This window comes from Pelecanus crispus, chromosome 25, assembly GCF_030463565.1.
Source record: "Pelecanus crispus isolate bPelCri1 chromosome 25, bPelCri1.pri, whole genome shotgun sequence".
Classification (NCBI taxonomy): domain Eukaryota; kingdom Metazoa; phylum Chordata; class Aves; order Pelecaniformes; family Pelecanidae; genus Pelecanus; species Pelecanus crispus.
The window spans coordinates 2,307,655-2,327,449 of record NC_134667.1 but is presented as its reverse complement, the minus strand read 5'-3'; the positions used below and the strand labels follow the sequence as shown (position 1 = coordinate 2,327,449).

Sequence of the window (19,795 nt, the reverse complement as noted above, 5' to 3'; positions counted from 1 at the left end):
CCTTTGCATGAGAGAGCACGGGTGCACCTGTGCCTGGGCAGCACAAGGCGCTGTGTGGCTGTGCCTGTGGGTGTACGGCTGTACCTGTGCCAGCGCCTGCAGCGCTGGGCACAGCTACAGGCGAGCAGGGTGGCGTGCCTGTGCACAGCTGTGCAGGGCTGCGTTCTCCTGAGTGCACCCGCATGTCCACGTGTGATTGTGAGTCAGGGCAGGGCAACGTCCCCGTGAGTGTCCGTGCCTGATAGTTCCCACGGCTGTGCCCCTCACACCCTGCTGGCTCCTGACGCGCAGGTGCAGCCATGCAGGCAGAGGTGCTGAAGCAAGACCTCCGCATGCTCCGGGAGCGCCTGCTGCAGTGTTCTGGTGACTCACAAAGGCACAAGGAGCTGCTGCAGTGTCTGGTAGGTGTGGAGTGTTCCCCTTGTGCCCGGGGGCTGGGGCTGCGAGACCTGAGCCCCTGAGCCCTCCTTTCCCCCTGCAGGGCAAGCAGCAGCAGGAGCTGCGGCAAACCATGGAGGAGCTCAGCATGGAGGTCAGTGTCCCCTCCTCTGCCCACGTTCCCCTGCTGCGGCACCTGGGGCTGTGTCAGGGGCTCAGTGCCTGTGTCCGGCTCCTCTTCCCAGAACCGTCTTGTGGCGCGGTGTTTTGAGAACAACCGCCGGGAGCTCCAGCAGCTGGAGGGGCTGGTGGCCCAGGCAAAGGTGAGTTCACAGAATCACAGACTGGTTGAGGCTGGAAGGGACCTCTGGAGATCATCTGGTCTTGTGCAATGCCCCTGCTCAAGCAGGGTCACCTAGAGCCACTTGCTCAGCCCCATGTCCAGCTGTGGACCGTGTCCAGAGTTGGGCCTGGGGGTCGCTCTGGCTGCCTGCAGTGCCTGCAGGGCTGGGAAGGAGAGGGGACGTGAGGGCAAAGGCAGTGCCCGAAGGGAGCCGTGAGTGCACTCGTGGGAGCGTCCCGGTGCCCTGATGGCTGCTCCTCTTCCCCTCCTCTCCCACAGGAGCACGTTCAGCTGGCAAAGGAGGAGGCAGCTGCAAGCCTGGAAGAGGTGCTGAAGGTACAGGGGAAAAGGAGGCCCGTTCTGACAGGGTCCGGGAGGGGGGTGCCAGTGCTGGGTCCGTGCAGCCCAGCAGCCACGGGCAGTGGTGTGGCTGCGGAGGATATTTACTCCGGGGTATGGCGTCCATGATGGAGGGATTGGGCCTCTGGAGATCCCCCAGGCTCTTGGCTGCGGCTGTGCTGCAGAGGGGACCCTGATGGGTCTGCAGGCACAGCAGGCACAGCAGGCACAGCACTATGGCTTTGGGGAAGGGGGTGCGATGAGTGACCCTCACTTGGGTGTACGGGGACGCCGGGTGTGAGAGGAACCCAGGCATGGGCTGGAGGGGAGGCGATGGGGAGTCTGGCGTTGCACCCTGGCCGGTGGCATGGGGGTCCTCCTCCACCCCCTGCCCCTCCTGGAGCCGTTCCCGTTCCCCCTTCTCTCCCAGGCACACCTCTGTCAGGGAAAGGCAGAGGGAGGCACAAAAGTGCGGGAGCTGATCAAGGTCTGTGACCCGCACCCAGAAGTGCCTCGGGGAGTGGCCAGAGCCGCTGAGCAATGGTGCTGGCCCCAGGACACCCGTGTGCCTGCCGCCCTGGCCCTGGCCTGACCTCCCAGTGCCCTGGGGACTGAGTGGGGATGCCCTTTCCCACCATGGCTCCCTGCAATGTGTCCCGCTTGCTTTGCAGGGGGAGCAGTGGTCAGAGCTGGCACAAGCTGTTCAGGGGCAGGCTGAGGTCAAGAAGGTACTGGGGACTGGAGGGATGGGGGCTCCACAGGTTTGTGGGGGGAAGCCCCCTCAGAGCAGACATGGCATGGACTCCTGACTGGGCTCTTTGCTTCTCCAGCTGCTCAGGAACAAGCTCCAGCACCTCCTGGAGAGACAGGAATGCCTCCGAGAGCCAACAGCTTTGTGAGTGGCGATGGGGCCCTGACTGAAGCCTGGGGCAGCGGGGTGGGGGATGCTCAGCAGCTTTGGGCAGAGCTCTGCCACTTGCAGACATCTTTGTGGCTCCTGTCCGCTGCTCCAGCCTGCTCTGGAGAGCCCTTTGTCTTCTCCTAAGCAGCTCAACACCTCTCTGTGCCACTCGGGACTCCTGCAAGCAGCTCTGCAGCACTCTGAGCAGCTCCCAGGCTCTCCTCCATGCCCCCCAGGCCTGGGGTGGGACAGGGGCAGGGGGTGGGTCTGTGCAGTGCTGGGATGCCGCGGTGCCTGGTGCCAGCCCCGGCAGAGCCTGGGCAGCACCCTGGCTCCCTGTTGGCCACCCAGGGGACCACCATGCCGGCCGAGGTCTCTTCTCACAGCCCAGAACCCCATGGTGTCCGTAGCAGGGGGAAGGCGGCGCAGGCGGACAAGACAGGCGAGTCGCTGCTGCAGGAGATGGTGGCTGTGCGGCTGGTAGGACAGACAACCCCGCTGTGGGCCTTGGGGAGGGAAGGGTCTGCACTGTGCCCGGGGGACATGGGGGCACTGATCTCAGCGCGAACGAGGGAGGGGGGCTGAGCCCCCAAACCTCGCCGCCTCGCACACCCCAACACATGTCCCTGCTGTGCCTTGGCCTCTAGGAGGAGCAGCTGGCGTCAAGGAGGCATAACATCACTTCTTGGCTGAGGTGAGTGGCCCGGGGCAGTCAGGGTGCCGGGGCTCTTCCATAGGCACTGGCATGTCCGTGCCAGTGGTCCAAGGGCACTAGGCAGCTTTGGACTTCTCTGGGATGAAATGGTTCAGTATTTCTTTTCTTCCTAGCTTGGGGGGCGCGTAGGGGGGGATTTTGGGGCCCACCGGGGAGACGTAGAGTAGAGCCGAGAGAGGTAGCCGGGCCCCTCACCCCAGTCCTGAGCGGGGAGTGTTGTGCCCAGCACGGTTCAAGGTGCCACGGTGCTGTCCGAAGAGGGTGGTTGGAAAGAGCTGAGACACATTTGCCCCCTGTTCTGCCTGACCCCTCTCCTGTCCCACAGGAGATTTCTTCTGTTCCTCGCCTTCCTGCAGATCATCGTCCTCATCCTGGTCCTGCTGAACAGGGACATCCTTAACTGGGTCCTGCCACCGAAGCTGGCGGCTGCCTTTGGGAGCCGCCCAGTGACGTCCCCGTTCTTTTGAAATAAAACCAGAAAGAGAAGACAGACATCTGTGATTGTAGGACAAGTGCGCGACCGTGTCAATAGTGAATGTCCGCTGACGGGCCGGAGGGAGGTGGCTGCTGCTTTCCCTTCTGCCTGTGCGTGCCCCACGATGGCTCTGCCTCAGACCTGGTTCTTGCCCAATTTGCAGGCAGGAGGGTGTGTGCACCGTCCTGCGTAAACGGTTGCCCGTTTTCACACAGGCGCAATGGAACTTGACCAACAATGACCGCACTTGCATAAGAGGGTTTGTTGTTAGGAGAAACCAGGCCAAGCCAGCTGAAAGTGCCAAAGTTGCAACAAAGTAGTGCAAACTCAGCTTATAAATATGCATTAAGCATGCTTGCATGGGGGTTGATGTGAACAAATCCTCAAAAGCGTATGGTAACAACGGATGTCATGGCCAAAGCATATAGGTTATGTACATTGCAAAAATGAATATGTGAGTAGTCTCAAAACTGTATATAAAGGGTCAAGAGCATGAAAAGGGGTACTTCTCATGTTCCCAGCCAAGAGGCACCGTTACTGCCAGCAATACAAGGGGTTTTAGCTACGGTGTACTTCTGCTGCCTTCTTTCCAGTACCTGCGCACGAACGAGAAGAAAACAAAATGCGAGCAAATCCTTTTTTACTAACACCGTGAATGCCAGGTGACCGGTCGGAGGGAGGTGGCTGCTGTGCTCCCTACGACAGCTCTGACTGTACACCGCTATGTACCGAGTACATGTTCACGAGAAGGTGGCGAGCCACAATGACCACCCGCAGGCTCAAGACCTCCTTTAGGAAGAATAATAAAACAAAGAAGGTGTGTGGCAGCTCGACTTGTTCCTCGCAAACGTTCTTCCAGGGGGCTTCCAACAGCTTGCACTGCAGACATGGATCTGTTGGAGCGGGTCCAGAGGAGGGCCACAAAAATGATCCGAGGGCTGGAACACGTCTGCTATGAAGAAAGGCTGAGAGAGTTGAGGTTGTTCAGAGTGCAGAAGTGCAGGCTCTGGGCAGAGCTTCCTGCGGCCTTTCAATATATAAAGGGCGCTTGCAAGAAGGACAGAGGCAGACTTTTTATCAAGGCTTGTAGTGACAGGACAAGGGGCAATGGTTTTAAAGTGAAAGAGGGTTGGTTTAGCTTGGGCGTAAGGAAGAAATGTTTTCCAGTAAGAGTTGTGAGACTCTGGTCGCCCAGAGAAGTGTGGCTGCCCCATCACTGGAAGTGTTCAAGGTCAGGTTGGGTGGGGCTTTGAGCTACCTGATCTAATGAAAGATGTCCCTGTCCATGGCAGGGGGGTTGGACTAGATGATCCCTTCCAACCCAACCCGTTCTATGATTCTATGCCCTGGATCAGCCCCCACCCAGCTGCTCGCTGGGTGCAGCAGCACATGCCCCTGGTGCCCAGACAGCTGTGGAGTGGAAGAATGCCCAGGAGAAACCCAGGAAGAAGGCGGCTTCGGATATGATGAAGAGGATTATTCCATGTCACAGGCGTTTTTGGACAGTAGCGGTGTGGTGGCCTTGGAATGTGCTTCCTTGTACAACGTCTTGTCATCATTGGATTACAATTAGGACTATGGAGAGCAGAGCTAGGGCCAGGAGTTGTGATGACTTGTGGTGGAATCATGATTAAACGTGACATAGTAAGTATGGCGGCAGCTGCTCCCAAGATGGGCCAGGGGCTTGGGTCTGCTATGTGGTAGGAGTGTGCTTGGTGAGCCATTAGATGTTTTCTGGTAAGTATAGGCTTAGTAGGAGAACAAAGACGTAGGTGTGGATTATGGCTACTGCTACTTCTAGGATTGTTAGGAGGAATCGGATTGATGCAGTTAGGATTGACACTGCTGGGATGATGGGGAGTAAGGCGGTTGTGGCTGTGGAGATGAGTTGAATAAGGAGATGTCCTGCTGTAAGGTTTGCTGTGAGGCGGACTCCTAGCGCTAGTGGTCGGATAAGGAGGCTGGTGGTTTCGATTATGATTAGGGCAGGAATTAGTAGTGTTGGGGTTCCTTTGGGTAGTAGGTGTCCTCGGGAGGCTGAGGGTTGATTTCATAGGCCTGTGAGTAGGGTGGCTAGTCATAGTGGGAAGGCTAGTGCGATGTTCATTGATAGCTGGGTGGTTGGGGTAAATGTATATGGTAATAGGCCTAGTAGGTTGATTGTAAGCAGCAGTACTATTAGTGATGTCAGGATTAAGGCACATTTGTGGCCTTCTTTGTGGCCCAGGAACATCCCTGGGCAGCCAGGAAGGCAGAGGAGGTGGCACAGGGCTCTCCGGGGAGCACCCTGGGTGCCTGCAGCAGCTCTTCCTGGTCTGGGGACAGCAGCTGGCCCAGCACTGGCAGGAGGGAGGCAGGGAGGGAGGCCAGGACAGCAGCACCACTCGAGAGAGAGAGAGAGACAGCCATGCTGCTGATCATTTCCACCATGCACAGCGTCATCTCCGTTAACACCGTGTGAAAATGCGTGCATCTGAGCAGCCCTGGCTGTATGCAGAGGTGCCAGTCTGCATTGGGTGGCCCTCCAGCCTGAGGGGACCTGCACACCACGCTGCTTGATGCCAGGAGCCAAAGGAGCTGCTGCTCTCTGTGCTCCCGGGTGCTTCTGGGCCCCTTGTCTCTGGGAGCTGCAGCTGCGGGCGGAGGCTCACCCACAGGGTTGCTCCCTCCAGGCAGCACAGCAACCCTTTCTTGGTAGCCCCTCTCAGCTCATCACGGGCATCACCAGGCGGCTCTTGTGATGTCATAACCTGCTGCCCTCCATAAAACCCCGCGCTGCAGAGGTGGGCAGCAGTGCGAAGCAGAGCACTGGCAGCAGCTAGCGCATGCCTAGAGAAGAGGTGCTTGGGTCTCGGGAGGAGAGCAGGCTTTGCCCTGTGCCTGGTCGGTGTGCTGGGCTTGTGGAGATGCCAGCCACTTTGGGCAGGTGGGTGCAAGGGGGCCCAGAAAGCAGAGGGTGGTCAGGCCAGAAGCCTTGTGTGCTGCCTGGCTTCCCGGCAGGAGCAGGCAGCCCCACAGCACGGGGGCTGTCTGCACTACTGCCCTCCAGCCGGGCAGCCCAGCAACCCCATTCTGGGGGCACGGCCCTGCCCCTTCTGCGGGGAGAGCCGAGCAGGGCCAGGCTGCTGCCCCTGTCTCAGGCCAGAGCTCTTTGTGTCCCAGGGTGGGGTGCAAGGGGCCAGACCTTCCCAAAGGCCCTTGGGCTTTCAGACTTGCAGCTGTGCTGAGCACAGGAACCTGGTGGCAAGCGAGCTCCTAAGCAGATCCCTGGCAAATACATGTCCCAGATTTTGTGCTTTGCTAACAGCAATGGTCCTGCTCTTTTAGACAACGCCACACCCACCAGAAGGGCAGGAGTGTCCTGAGGCTCCTTCTCCTGCTGCTTCCCGTCCTGTCGGGTGAGTACCCCTCACCAAAAATGGGCCTCTCAGTCCTGGGCAGAGGGAGCAGCTCCTGAGGAAAATAACCATCTCTTGACAATGTGACCCACAGCTCTTGTCTACTGCTGGAGACACCCAACGGTGTGGGGAACGGGAGCGTTGCAGGTAAGTGTCCCTTGCTGAGGGAAAGCCAACGCCTGCAAAGGCCGTCGCTCTGCCCTCCTGCCTCCCCTGGGAACACGCAGTGCCTGCTCGAAACTCCCCATCACCGCTGAGGCAGAGGCGAGGGAGGAGCACTTCTGGTCATCCTTCAGTCTCCTTAGCGCCTGCTTGGGGTTTAACACGGAGACGGATCTTCCCGAGTGACTTTCAGAGGGTGGCAGGCTGAAGTGGGGAGCACTTTGGCAGAAGGTGCCTTTGCTGCCTGCATACCCATCGGAGAGCCTGGGGGGGGTCAGATGGCGACCCGAAAGATGCTCTGCTGAACGTGGATGGTTAAAGAGGCCAGGTTTGGGTCAGGGTCTCTCCAAAGTGACTGAAAGCAGCAGGAAATTCTGCCACCTCTCCGTAGGGGAGTCTCCTTTGGGAAGCCCTGGCAGTGCTCCTCATGCTTGCTCCAATAGAGTGTCTCTCCAAAGAGTCAATTTTGGCAGTAAACAAGCTACTTAAGGAGTCCATCCCACACCCTCTTTATCTTGCAGGAGGTGTCGGGCCTTCCTGAAGCGGAGCTGCAGTCTCTGGGGTAAGAGCGCTTTCTTGCCAAGCAACACACGCTGTGGAGCCGTCTCAGCTGGCTTCATGCTTCCTGCACTCACTTGCTTCGCACCCAGGGCTCCCGGCCTTTCCATCTACTACCCACGGTGCTGGAAGGGAGCCATTTGTAAACCAGAGGAAGGAAAGGGGCTGGGGGACGGGGCTTGACCCAAGCTCACCTGACCCTTCTCTGCACGGCGTTTGGAGCCTGCCTGCAGAGGCTTGGCAGCTGCTGGACAAGACCTGCTTTCCCTCTGCCTTGCAGGAACTCACAGGCTTGGCTGGAGCAGAAGATGCGGGATCTCGAGGAGACGGTGGCTCAGGTGTCTGCTGCGAGGGGGAACATACTTCAGGCAGTGAGAGAGGTCCTCGTAGACCATGGTGTCCAAGCAGAGAAGAGAGAGGTAAGGGTGCTGGCGGTAGATCAGAGACCCCGCTACCTATCCGGGCTCCCTCCTGCTGCTTCCTCTTGGCACTCTCAGAGTCGGCACCTCTTCCGACAGGTCTTGCCTTGGGTTTTCTGACACACAGGCGCTCCTTGGCTCTGTGCTAGGGCTCGGGGTTCATGCAGAATGGCCTGTGCACGTGTGTGTGTGTGTTCACTGCCATCTCTCCATTCCCAATTTTTCCCCAGGAAATTCTGCAGTTGACACAGGCGGCAATTAAGAAGGTGCTTGAAAACTACCTCCAGATGCCTGACTGGGCTCTGGAAGCCATAGGTAGGAAGACAGGAAGTCTCACTGCCCTCACGTTGTCTATGGCACTCCCCCAAACTCTGCCAAGCTCTGCTTTCCAGCCTGAGAAATGCATCCTAATGCACTGCTTCAACTCCTAATCTCTCTCCACCGTCATGTAAGGTGCCACCATTGATGAGGAGAGGACATCCAAGAGTTATGGTGAGCAAGGCAAGAAGACCTGGTGGCTTTCTCCATTTGCCTTCTCTTCTGGAAACCCTCCAGAGACAATCTTGCAGGCAGGTGTCACAAAGGAACTCCTGGCTTCAGTGTGCTTCACCTCCTTGCTTTCCATTGGCAGACCAAGTGCACAGCACTTTGCCGCAGCCTGCATTGCATTCCTGACCCCTGCGATCCCTGGCAGCACTGCGTCCCATCAGGAAGGGGACCGAGATGAACCCAGCTGCTGTGACCTGCCCACCACCCTTGGCTGCAGTTTGCCAAGGAACTTTGTCCTTGGGAGTCCCACTGCCATACGGCACCTCTGAGGGTCCCTTTCCAGAGTGGGTGGGAGTGGTGGGGGCTGCTGAGCCATGCCAGCAGTGAGAGGTGCTCCTCTGGGCCCCCGGCCCTGATCTGGTCTACCACGTCTGAAGCAGGGTCCATGTCTGCATTGGACCTTGTAGCTGCAGCGGAATCTTTGAAGGACGATGGGGTGAGGTACACTAGGGAGACCTGCCCTTTCTCTGCAGGCTCTGAGAAAGCAGAGCTGCCTTGGGAAAGGCGGTGGAGCCCAGAGGGTTTGTAGAAACACTTCCATATTGCCCTGCTGCCCATGCACTTGTACTCATTTACAAACAGGATTGCAGCCCACAGGCAAGGCAAGGTCTCTGCTTCTGGCCAAACAGGCAGCTGTGGTGGCTCTTTGGCTGCCAGTAGCAACTGATGGTCATGGCTTTCTGGTTTCAGCCCCGTATTGCCCCTGGCAACTGCTGGGCTTTCCAAGGATCTCGGGGCCACGTGGTCATCCGGCTGCCTGAGCAAATCTGGCCAAAGGCTTTCACCATCTGGCATATCTCTGAGGCAGTCTCTCCTTCCGGGGAAGTCAGCAGTGCCCCCAAAGACTTTGCTGTCTCCGTAAGTCCTGGCCTTGCACTTCTCGGGGAGGGTTGGGGGTGGGGGGCGGCCCCAGGGAAAAGCTGTACCAGAGACGTGCTTCTCGTGGTGGCTTCTCTCAGAGCTCTGTCTGGGGCTGGGTGCTGCAGCGCACCGCATCCCCTGGGGCGCCACTGGGGGCACGTGCAGGTTCTGTGCCTTTGGGGGCTTCTTCTCTGCTTCATGGCCAACGATCCTGGAGCACATGCTGAAAGCATCCCGACCCACACTCACCCTAAGCTGAGTCACCAAGGGAGCCAAGGGAGGTGGGGAAGGGTTCCCGCGCTTGGCCTCGCCGTGCCCATTTTCTGACACCCTGCTTCGGCCTGACCGGCTCCCTTTCTCTTTCGTCTTTGAGGGAGTGGATGAGGCAACGGCAGAAACTCTCCTGGGGACATTCACCTACGACGTGCACAAGGAGATCGCTCAGACATTCCATGTGCAGGTACCGCAAGAGCTGTGGGCAGGATGCCAGGGAAGAAGGCAGGCTTGTCTGCAAGTCCTTGGAGGAAAGAGTGCAGAGGATCACCCCAGCCAGCCTCTGCTCTCCCACGCTCCATGCCCCTGCGGGGAAGGCGGCAAGAGGAGGGCAAATGGGGCTTTGCTCTGCTGGCCGAGGCAGCTGCCCCACCTTTGCAAGGGCTTTCCTTTCCCTTCGGGTAGCGCAGAGAAAGCAGCAGTGGGAAGGGGTGCGGGAAGGGAAACAGTCCCCCTCAGGGGAGACGGTGGCAGGGAGGATGGCAGACGCCTGCCCCCCTCAGCGGGACTCTCCCCGCGTCCCGCGGCAGCCCGGGCAGCACTGTGCCTCCGCTTTCCACAGCTGCCCTCAGCAAGCCTCTGAGGCCAGGCCTTTGCTTTCTAGGCACAGAGGGCTCCTCCTTGGCCCTGGCAAAGGGGGCTCTGCTTGCCCTGGCTTCCTCCTCCGTCAGGGCTGCCCTTTGGTCCTCAGCAGGGGAGCGCAGGCAGGGGGGCCTCCCGCAATCTGTTGTGGCTCTTCCCACCAGCGCAATGATGGCTCCCCCCATTTCTTTACAGAAGGAGCTTCCCAGGACCTTTCGCTACATCAAATTCCAGGTGCAGAGCAACTGGGGAAACCCAGAGTACACCTGTGTGTACCGGGTACAGGTTCATGGGAAGATGGTGAGCCTCAACGACCACCCGCAGGCCCAAGACCTCCTTTAGGAAGAATAATAAAACAAAGAGGATGTGTGGCAGCTCGACTTGTGTGTGTCCCTTGCAAACGTTCTTCCAGGGAGCTTCCTACAGCTTGTGCTGCTAGTGGGGAAGGGAGCTTTGTCCCTCAGGAGAAGGATGCTTGTGGTCCGGGCTGCAAGGGACAGCGCAGGGGAATGGGGCTTGAAGGAGAAGCCCCCGTGGTCCAGCTCCGGCTCCCACAGCCCAGGGTCGCTCACCAAAGCTCCAGTGTCACTGAGAGAGCAGAATCGCAGCCCCGGGAAAGCTCTCCTGCTGGCAGAGAAGAGGAGCAAAGCAGGCCTGTCTAGGCACCATGTTTAGTGTTTCATTTAAAGGCACATAAAATGGGATATCCTTGGAGAATAATTCCCCCCTTTTGTCCGTTTACTCTTTCTGTGGTCACCTCTTAGCTCCCCCCACAAACACCCCTCATGCCCTCACTTCCCCCGCAGACACGCCCATCCCCTTCCCTTCTCCCACACCCCTCCAACCCCCTCAGCCACCCACGTACCCGCTCCCCCCGCTCCCCCTCTGGACACCCTGGCCCTGCCTGCTCCCAGCTTCAGCCCCACACTCGCGATGCCGGGCAGGTCAGCGTACTTGGGGTCAGCCATGGCCGGGGGGCATTGACAGGGGGGACGTTTTCTGGGGGATGCCCCTGGGTGGCCTTGGTGTTAGCAACTTACTCATAATTGCTTTTCAACGTGATGAAGATAAACGAGGAGCATTTAGGAAAAACTCTACAAGAGCTGATGTGGGTGCAAATGTTCATAAAAAGGACATGGGTTAAGAAATGGAAGAAGAAAGGGTCTTTTAGTCTACCTGTGCCAAGACTAAATGGGAAAGGTCTCTCTCTGCTGCCTGTCTTTAATGTCCTGCCAAGCACCGTGGAGAAAACATCTACATGGGATTAATAACTGGATGTTGTGGTTGACAACAGTCAGCCACCCTTTAACAAATCTACCTTTTAGAGATGAATTTAATAGTGAGAGGGGAATTCATCACGGTGGGTACATTTACTTTAATCTTCCTTTTCTGGCCAACACAACTGTAAAAGCCCTTCTATTATTCTTTGCATCGTTTGCCAAATTCAGCCACAGCTCTTCCTTAGCTTTCCTGATTCCATCCCTACACATCCAGGCAGCATCCCTATATTCTTCCCACGACACAGGGCCCTGCTGCCACTGCCTCTGCATTTCCTTCTGACGCTGCACTTGGACCAGGAGCTCCTTACTGAGCCATGCGGGCCTCCTGCCTTCCTTGCACAATGTCTTCCACATGGCAATCAAGAACTCTTGCACGCTAAGAAAAATGTTCTGACAGAGCTGCCAGCTCTCTTCAGCTCCTTTAGCCCTGAGGGCAGTGTCCCAGCGCGTCCCATCCACTAATTCCTTAAACCACTCAAACTTCACTCACCTGAAATTCAGGGTCCTGACCCTACTCTTTACCTGGCCCATATCGCCATATCCCTCAGGATCCAGAATTCCACCAGGGCATGATCACTGCAGCCCAGGCTGCAACCAGCCTTGACCTCTCTATTTACTTCTTCCATGCCTGCAAGCAACAGGTCTGGTAATGCTTCCCCTCTGGCTGGGCTCTCTATCACCTGCATTAAGAAATTATGCTCAACGCACTCCAAGAGTCTCCTGGACTGCTTACAGCTCGCTCTGCTGCTTTTCCAGCAGACGCAGGGGGACTGAAGTCCCCCAGTAGGATCTCAGCCTCCCAGTGGGATGCTTCCTGCCGCTGAAGTAGGAACGCTTCCTCAAAAGGCTCCTCGTGCTCAGGTGGCCTGGAGGGAACACCAGCCATAAGGTTTCTAGCTGCACAGTGGTGCTTAGCTCCTCCTCTCTGTTACCCAGGCTGCGTGCATTGGTGCAGAGCCATTGGTACACACCCTAATTCCTGTGAAGCTTTTCACAGGTGTTTCCCTGTTTCTTCCTAATACATCACCAGCCCATGGCTCTTCCCTCTTACTCAAAACTCCATCCCCTTCCTCACTAAGTCGAGTTTTACACGCACCTGGCCTCTTTTATACCATTTTCTGCCACACCCCACTTTGTTCCTCCCGGCTTCCCCTTCCTCTGCACGTCCCTCATGGCTTTGCATAGCTCTCCTGATTCCCGCATCCCTCCCAGTCCATGGTCCCTCTGATTCACAATCATGTCACTTGACAAGTCCGGTTGGTCCTCTGGGAAGTGGCACCTGTAGTTTCTTGATGGCACAACAACTAGTGTGACTGGCAAAGTTCCTTTCTTGTCATTCACTCCATCTTTCTTTTGTCAAGTCTCTGTCTCAGCATACTTTGCTTCTGGTTTCCCCTTTTGTCTCTTAGCTTCCCAATTCACAAGGTCCCCAAGCAGATAACCTTGCTGGAATAAACACTCTCCCCCTCTCACACGCCTCCATCCATCAGCATGACTGGCCAGCTTTGGTTCCCAGCACTGCCTCCCTCAGCATCTGCCCGTCAGGTTTGTGTCCCTGTCTCTTCTTGCCTGTGGCTTCCTCCTTTCCTCATTATTGTATTATCCCTTGTGGCAGCCAAACAGGGCCTTGACCCAATACTCTCAGGGGATCAGACGTGCTCCCTCCACACCCCCATACACAGGTGAGAGCAAGCTATGCTGTGGCTGGCTGTCACGAGCAAGATGAAAATAGAGACCATGCCAGCGCATGCGTAGACAGCCCCCACACAGAGCGAGGGCTCCTTTTGTGCCGCTGTCGACGGTGACCGCAGGCGGTGCTGGGGTGGCTGCAGGCTCCCCAGGAGGAGAAGCACAGATAAACTGCCCCGAGGGCTCAGCCAGGGCCGCTGTTCCATGTCACTTCCATGGCCCGTATGTTTTGCGGGACAGTCGCTGCCGGGGCCTGGAGCTCGGAGGAAAGTGGAGGCTCGGGCAGCTGCGCAGGCCCAGCTCTGGCTGGGGTGTTTGTAGCTCCCCAGGGCCCTTCCTGCTGCCTGTTGGGATCCCTGCCCTGGGACACGCCAGCAGCACAGGCCCCGCTGCTCCGCCAGCCCTGGCGGGACAGGTGCCGCGCCCAGCGGCTGCCGGGGGAAGTCCCGGCCCCTGCCAGCAGCCCCGGCGCCATTTGCCCTGGCAGCCCCTCTCCTCTCCCGCCACGTGCTCTGCTCTGATTGGCTGCCAGCACCGGCCACCCCTTCCGCTGTGCCCAGCGAGACATCAGGCGCGGAAGGCCCTGCCCCTGCCTGCACAGGGGCCGCCACTTTGGTTTGGCCGCCAGGCTGGGACAGGGTGCCGCCATGCCATGGCCGTCAGCTGCCATTGGGTGACACCTCATGCTGCTCTCTGATTGCCTGACGGCCATTTCCTGACACCGTCACACCCGCCTGCTCTCAGGCAGCCCCTGGGATTGGCTGGCAGGACTGGCCACGCGTCCCGGTGTCCCCAGGGCCACGGCACAAAGGAAGCCCCTGGCATTGCCCACAGGGAGGCTGCCACTTCCCACAGCCTCCTTGCCCACCTCTTTTCATCCGGCACTGGGATTGGCTGGCAGCCATTTCTTCACCCCTTCATACCCACGTCTTCTCAGGCAGCCCAGGGATTGGCTGCCCACCGCCTTTGGGCCAGGAAGGGCTCACATGTACATATATGGACATTTATCTAAAATATATCTATTTATAGATAAGTTTGCAAATACTTCTGAACACATATTTATTTATAGATAGTTGCACTATACATATGTATACTGAACCGGCCTAGAAATCAACACAGTCGCCATCACCCTTCTCATCTCAAAATCCCACCACCCACGGGCTATCGAAGCAGCGATCAAATATTTCCTAGTCCAAGCAACCACCTCGACACTAATCCTTTTCTCAAGTCTAACCAGTGCTTGATGCACAGGACAGTGAGACAGCACCCAGCTAAGTCACCCAATATCCTGCCCCCTACTAACATCAGCCATTGCAGTAAAACTAGGCCTAGTTCCATTCCACTTCTGATTCCCACAAGTCCTTCAAGGATCATCCCTAACTACTGCCCTACTACTATCAGCAATAATGAAATCCCCCCCAGTCACCATTCTCTTCCTAACATCCCACTCACTCAGCCCGACACTCCTAACCAGCATAGCTATTGCCTCTGCCGCCCTAGGGGGTTGGATAGGACTAAACCAAGACCAAATTCCAAAAATCCTAGCCTTCTCATCCATCTCACACTTGGGCTGAATAGCCATCATCATCATCATCTACAACCCCAGCCTTACACTACTTACCTTCTACCTGTACTCGCTAATAACCACCGCCGTATTTCTCACCTTCAACACAACCAAAACCTTAAAACTAGCAACAATCATAACCACATGGACAAAGACCCCGATGCTAAACGCAGCCCTACTACTAACCCTACTCTCCCTAGCAGGCCTTCCACCACTAACAGGCTTCTTGCCCAAATGACTCATCACCCAGGAACGAACTAAACAAGAAATAACAACAGCAGCCACTACCATCACTAGACTGTCACTACTAGGACTATTCTTTTACCTCCGCCTCACGTATTACTCAACAATCACACTCCCACCAAACTCCACAAACCACATAAAACAGTGGCACGTCAGCAAATCAACAAGCACCCTGATTGCCATCCTCACCTCCCTATCGGCCCTACTACTACCTATCTCCCCCATAATTTTGACCATCATTTAGAAACTTAGCATAGCCAAAACCAAAGGCCTTCAAAGCCTTAAACAAGAGTTAAACCCTCTTAGTTTCTGCTAAGACCCGCAGGACACTAACTGCATCTCCTGAGTGCAACGCAGACACTTTAATTAAGCTAGGGCCTTGGTCTAGACAGGTGGGCCTTGGTCCCACAAAATTCTAGTTAACAGCTAGATGCCCAAACGGACAGGTGGAATCCAGTCCTATTCCAGCACCTATTCTGATTCTTGTGGATGTATACCTATGTATTCATGTATAGATTTATATACACATGTAAACATTTATGAAGGTAGAGAAAGTAAATATATGTAGCCATAAACACATCGGTATGAAATGGATAAAACCTTTTTTGGAATAAGAGCTAGTGGAGTGAGCAATTAATGTTCAAATGTGAATAGAAACAAAAGGAGAAGGCCAGGTCGGGGTCCCCCACTTTACCAGGCTGCAGAACAAGCCCTGGCAGGGTGGGGCTGGGGGCACTTCAGGAGGGCAGAGGGGTGCCCGAAAAGTGGTGGGGCGTGGGCAAGCTGGAACATGCCCAAGGGCTACGGCCCGCGTCTAGGAGGCCTCCAAGGGGCCCCCACAGCAAATCCTGTCACCTGCAAAGAAGAGCCCAGTGCTGTGAGCCGGACTGGGAATCCTCCCCAGCCCAGCCCAGCCCAGCCCAGCCCAGCCCTGCAGGGCGGCCATGCAGGCTTACTGGGGCAGGCTCTGGGCTTTGACCAGTGCTGCAAGACACAGGCCATGCTCTCCGTGAAAATGGAAAACCAGGACAAAATGCCAGCTTCAGAAGACCACGTGCATGGGGACAAAGAGGAAAAGACCCCAAGGGAATCCCCCAGAAGAACCACATGAATGAGAAAAAGCAGCCAATGGGCCTGTGAACTGCACAGTGCACTTTGAGGGGTCACACTAAGAAGATTAATGGTGGAGGTGAGCTCCCTTCCCCCATGGTTGGGGGCATCTCACAGCTCCCTGTAAGACCATTGTGGGGGGCAGGCTGGTGCTACATGTTTTGCCTCATCCTTAGCTTGATGACCTGATTGAATGTTGCAAAAAACTCCAGATGACTGAGTGAGGGGAGACGTCAGGAGTGGGCTGGGACTTGTCCAGGTCCACCTGAGCCACACCAGCCAAACCCAGTACCCTGTGTGTATGTCATGTCAAAGGACAGGGAAGCAGGGGGTGGTGGTTGATGGAAATGCATTGAATCCTGCAGGCCTTGAGCAGGATGCAAATGGTCTGTAATAAGGGGTGGAGATTGTCCTGGGTCTGGCTGGCGTAGAGTTCATTTTCTTGACAGCAGCACGTATGGTGCTGTGCTGCGCGCTGGTGGCTAAAAAAGTGCTGATAACACGGTGACGCTGTGGCTATTGCTGATCAGTGCTGGCGTAATGTCAAGGCCTTCTCTGTGTCTCATTGCGTCCCCACGGCGAGGAGGCAGGGGGTGGGCAAGAGGCTGGGAGGGGACAAGGTCAGGGCAGCCCACCCGAACTGACCAAAGAGATAGTCCATGCCATCTGGCATCTTGTTAAGAAATACAGCTGGGAGGGGAGTTTCTCCAAAGGAGCCATTGCTCAGAGACTGGCTGGGCATCGGTCTGCTGGGGTGAGTGAGTGCTTCTCCATCCCTTCTTTCCTTTTCTCTTGTTCCCTCCACTTCTTCAACTGTGTTTATCGTCACCCATGAGTTTTGCTCTTGCTGTTGCCCTTCCAGTTGTCTCCCCCATCCTGCTGGGAGGGAGGCAGTGAGTGCCTGGGTGGGGGTTTAGCTGCCGTCTGGGGTCACTGCACCACACGAGCACATAGCACCTAGGCTGGTATGTGCTTGTGAGGTCACTGCTGCCTGAGTAGCTGATAGGCCAAGAGGAGGCTCATGGCTTGTGTAGGAGCTTGTGAGGTCACTCTTGGCAGAGTAGCTGATAGGCCCGGACCAGGTGCAAGGCTTGTAGAGGTGCTTGTGAGGTCACTGTAGACTGAATACCTCAACAAGGAGTACATGGCAAACAGGGGGAGATGTGCTTGTGAGGTCACTCTTGGCAGAGTAGCTGATAGGCCCAGAGCAGGCCCCTGGACTCTGTAGGTTCTTGTGAGGTCATTGCTTCCTGAAGAGCTGACAGGGCAAGAGCAGGAACATGGTTTGTGGGGGTGGTTGTGAGGTCACCGGTTCCCAAGGAGCTGATAGGCCAGGCGAAGGCGCAAAGCTTGTGTAGGGGTTTGTGAGATCATTGGTGTCTGAATACTTCACAAGCCAGGAGAAGGCCCATGGGTTGTGCAGGTTCTTATGAGGTCACTCAGGCCTGAGGAGCTAATAGGCCAGGAGCAGGCTTATGGATTGTGTAGGTGCTTGTGAGGCTGCTGGTGCCTGAGCGGATGATGGGCCAGGAGCTGGCACATGGCTTGTGAATGTCCTTGTGATGTCAGTAGTGCCCGCATAGCTGGTAAGCCAGGAACAGGTCCATGGCAGGTGGAGATGCTGTGACATCACCTGTAGCTGCGTGGCGGATAGGCCAGCAGTATGCACATGGCTTGTGTACGAGCCTGTGATTTCCCTGCTGCTGGAATAGCTTTTAGGCCAAGAGCAGGCATGTGGCTTGTGTGGGTGCTTCTGATGTCATGCAGATCATATGGAGCCCCTACCCAAATGTGGCTTTTTGGAAGAAGCATCATCATCAGGAGCCCATGCACCACAGGCAGAGGTGTGACAGTGTAAGCCATGAGCACAGAGCAGTGGCAGCAGGAGGGGGTGAGGTCACGTCACCGATGGCACCCGTGGCCGTGGGGCTGGGTGCAGAGCGGCCGTGTGCATGAGAGGGGCACGACGGGGGACGGGAGCTGCCTGGCCCCGTGGCTGCCAGGCCGAAGGAGCAGCCCCTGCAGCCCTGGCTGGAGCAGTGGGGCTGGGGGTGGCTCGGGGGCACGGCAGGGATGTGCCTGGGCACGGTGCCAGGAGGAAACCACAGACTTCCTGCACGGGCGCTGCCAGGGGAGCGCGGCGAGCGCTGCGAGGCCACGTGGGCTGTGGTTTGTGCACCTGCAGGCTCCAGGTCCCGATCCACCCGCGGGGAATAACGGCACCGCAGTGACACGCTGAGAGCCAGGGACATGTCTGAGCCTCGGGGCTGCGTGTCTGCTGCCAGGGCAGGGCCATGTCCCAGCTCCGGCTCCTGCGAGGGACCCACCGTGGGTCTCTCCAGGGAGGGAGGCGTGAGCCAGCACTGCTGGCATGGAGCTCTTCCCCTGGCCAAGGCTTTTTCCCAGCTGCTGCTGCCAGCACAGCAGGGGCTGTGGCAGGGGAAGGGGCTGTTCCCTTCCCATCCTGACACAGGTCGCGCGGCAGTCCCAGCCCTGTGCTTCCCATGTCTCGGGGGCGTCGGGACACTCACGCCTTGGGCTCTTGGATGAGCCCAGTGCAGGAGATGCTCAGTGCTCCCTGTCCCCACAGCAGGCTGCAAGGGGTGACAGACTCCTTTCCCCTCCACGCTCAGCTCGTCCTGTGACGATCCCCCACCGCAGTGACCCTGACGCCCGCAGTGGGACAGAGATGTCCCTCATATATGGTCATGAACGGCGCTGGAGAAGTTCATTGGAGGACTGGTCTGTGTCGGAGGGGAGATAGCTGCCGCTCATGTCTAAAAAGGTGCTGCTGCTTCGCTTGGCTCCTCCTGCAGCTGGGTCGGCATCTGCAGAGATATATCAGCCTGCCATCGTCGTTGTCCCCGTGAGTTGCCCAGAGCCGTGGCAGGGAGCGGGGCGCAGCAGGGCTGTGCCAGCGGGGCAGCAGGCTCAGGATGGGGATGGAGGGACTCCTGTCCCCTCGGGTGCTGTGCCTGCTCCTCTGGGTGCAGCTGTGCAGGGGTAAGTGCTGGCTCCCTTGTCTCACCGCCCAGGGCCAGTGGGTAGCGGCGGGGTATCAGGATCCCTTTGGGGCTGGGGTTGCTTTCCCGGCAACACTGGGACAAGGGTCAGAAGGTGCTCACGTCCATGGACCTTCTGCCTTTCCCTGTGCCTCTCTGTCTTTAAGGCAGCCCGTGTCTGGCTGCATTTAGAGACATCCCCCATCCTGGGGTACCCTTTTGGGCTCCTTGTTCCCTGGGCTGTGCCCCTGGGACCAGCAGTGGCCCAGGGGGTGATGGCAGCACTGCGGGATCCCCAGGGCACAGCCAATCTGCGGGGTGCCCCGCAAGGTTTGTGTGCTGCTCAGTGCCCCCGGGCGCAGGGGAGCCCCGACCCCAGGAAGGCAGTTTGTGTCCCCCAGAGAGAAGGGGAGCGGGCTGTCTGCACTCGCAGGCTGCAGAGGATTTTCCTTCCTGGGGGCCCCGGCCAAGCACAGGGGCTGGGCTGATGCCAGGGGCGAGGAGGGGACGTGGGTTGGGGGGATCCTTGGGATTGTGTCGGTGCTCCCTGAGGACACAGAAAGCCCTGGGGGTGGTGTGGGCTTGGGTGGTGCCAGGGAAGGTGGTGGCCGGGGAAGCTGCGGGCGTGGGGGCATGGGGCTGTGCAGGGTGTGCTTGGCTGGGGAGGAGACGGTGCCCTGTGCAGGGCCTGGGGGCATGGTGTGTGGGTGGGCACGGGCAGGGGCCGTTGGCGTGGGAAGAGGTGCCAAGGGCTGTGGGGTGGTGAATCGCCCAGCAGGGCTGGAGTTGGGCACCCCAGCCACGCACAGACCGTGGGGACAGGAGGGACCCCAAAACTGCTGCAGGGACAGCCTGGAGGGGAAGGGGCTCCCACCCCGGTGCCTGTGACTCGGCCTGGGCAGGGGTGACCCTTAGACCTGCAGTCTGGAGCTCGGCACTCTCCTGACCGGTCCC

General features: G+C 57.7%; 1 protein-coding gene across 1 annotated transcript; it reads left to right on the top strand.

Moving 5' to 3' along the window:
- The first annotated feature begins 5,250 nt into the window (after positions 1–5,250).
- On the top strand, positions 5,251–10,295 carry LOC142595954 (SUN domain-containing protein 3-like). The gene is made up of 8 exons (XM_075724822.1): positions 5,251–5,277; positions 6,479–6,549; positions 7,550–7,688; positions 7,919–8,003; positions 8,142–8,257; positions 8,928–9,095; positions 9,472–9,558; positions 10,149–10,295. Exons 1-8 carry the CDS (start codon positions 5,251–5,253, stop codon positions 10,293–10,295), a joined length of 840 nt encoding a protein of 279 aa, XP_075580937.1.
- Positions 10,296–19,795: the final 9,500 nt, after the last annotated feature.

Coding starts and splice junctions, on each gene's coding strand:
- LOC142595954 (XM_075724822.1), top strand. CDS start 5,251: ATGTTCATTGATAGCTGGGTGGTTGGG. Junction 5,278..6,478: donor TTGATAGCTGGGTGGTTGGG/GTAAATGTATAT, acceptor CTGCTCTTTTAG/ACAACGCCACACCCACCAGA. Junction 6,550..7,549: donor GCTGCTTCCCGTCCTGTCGG/GTGAGTACCCCT, acceptor TCTGCCTTGCAG/GAACTCACAGGCTTGGCTGG.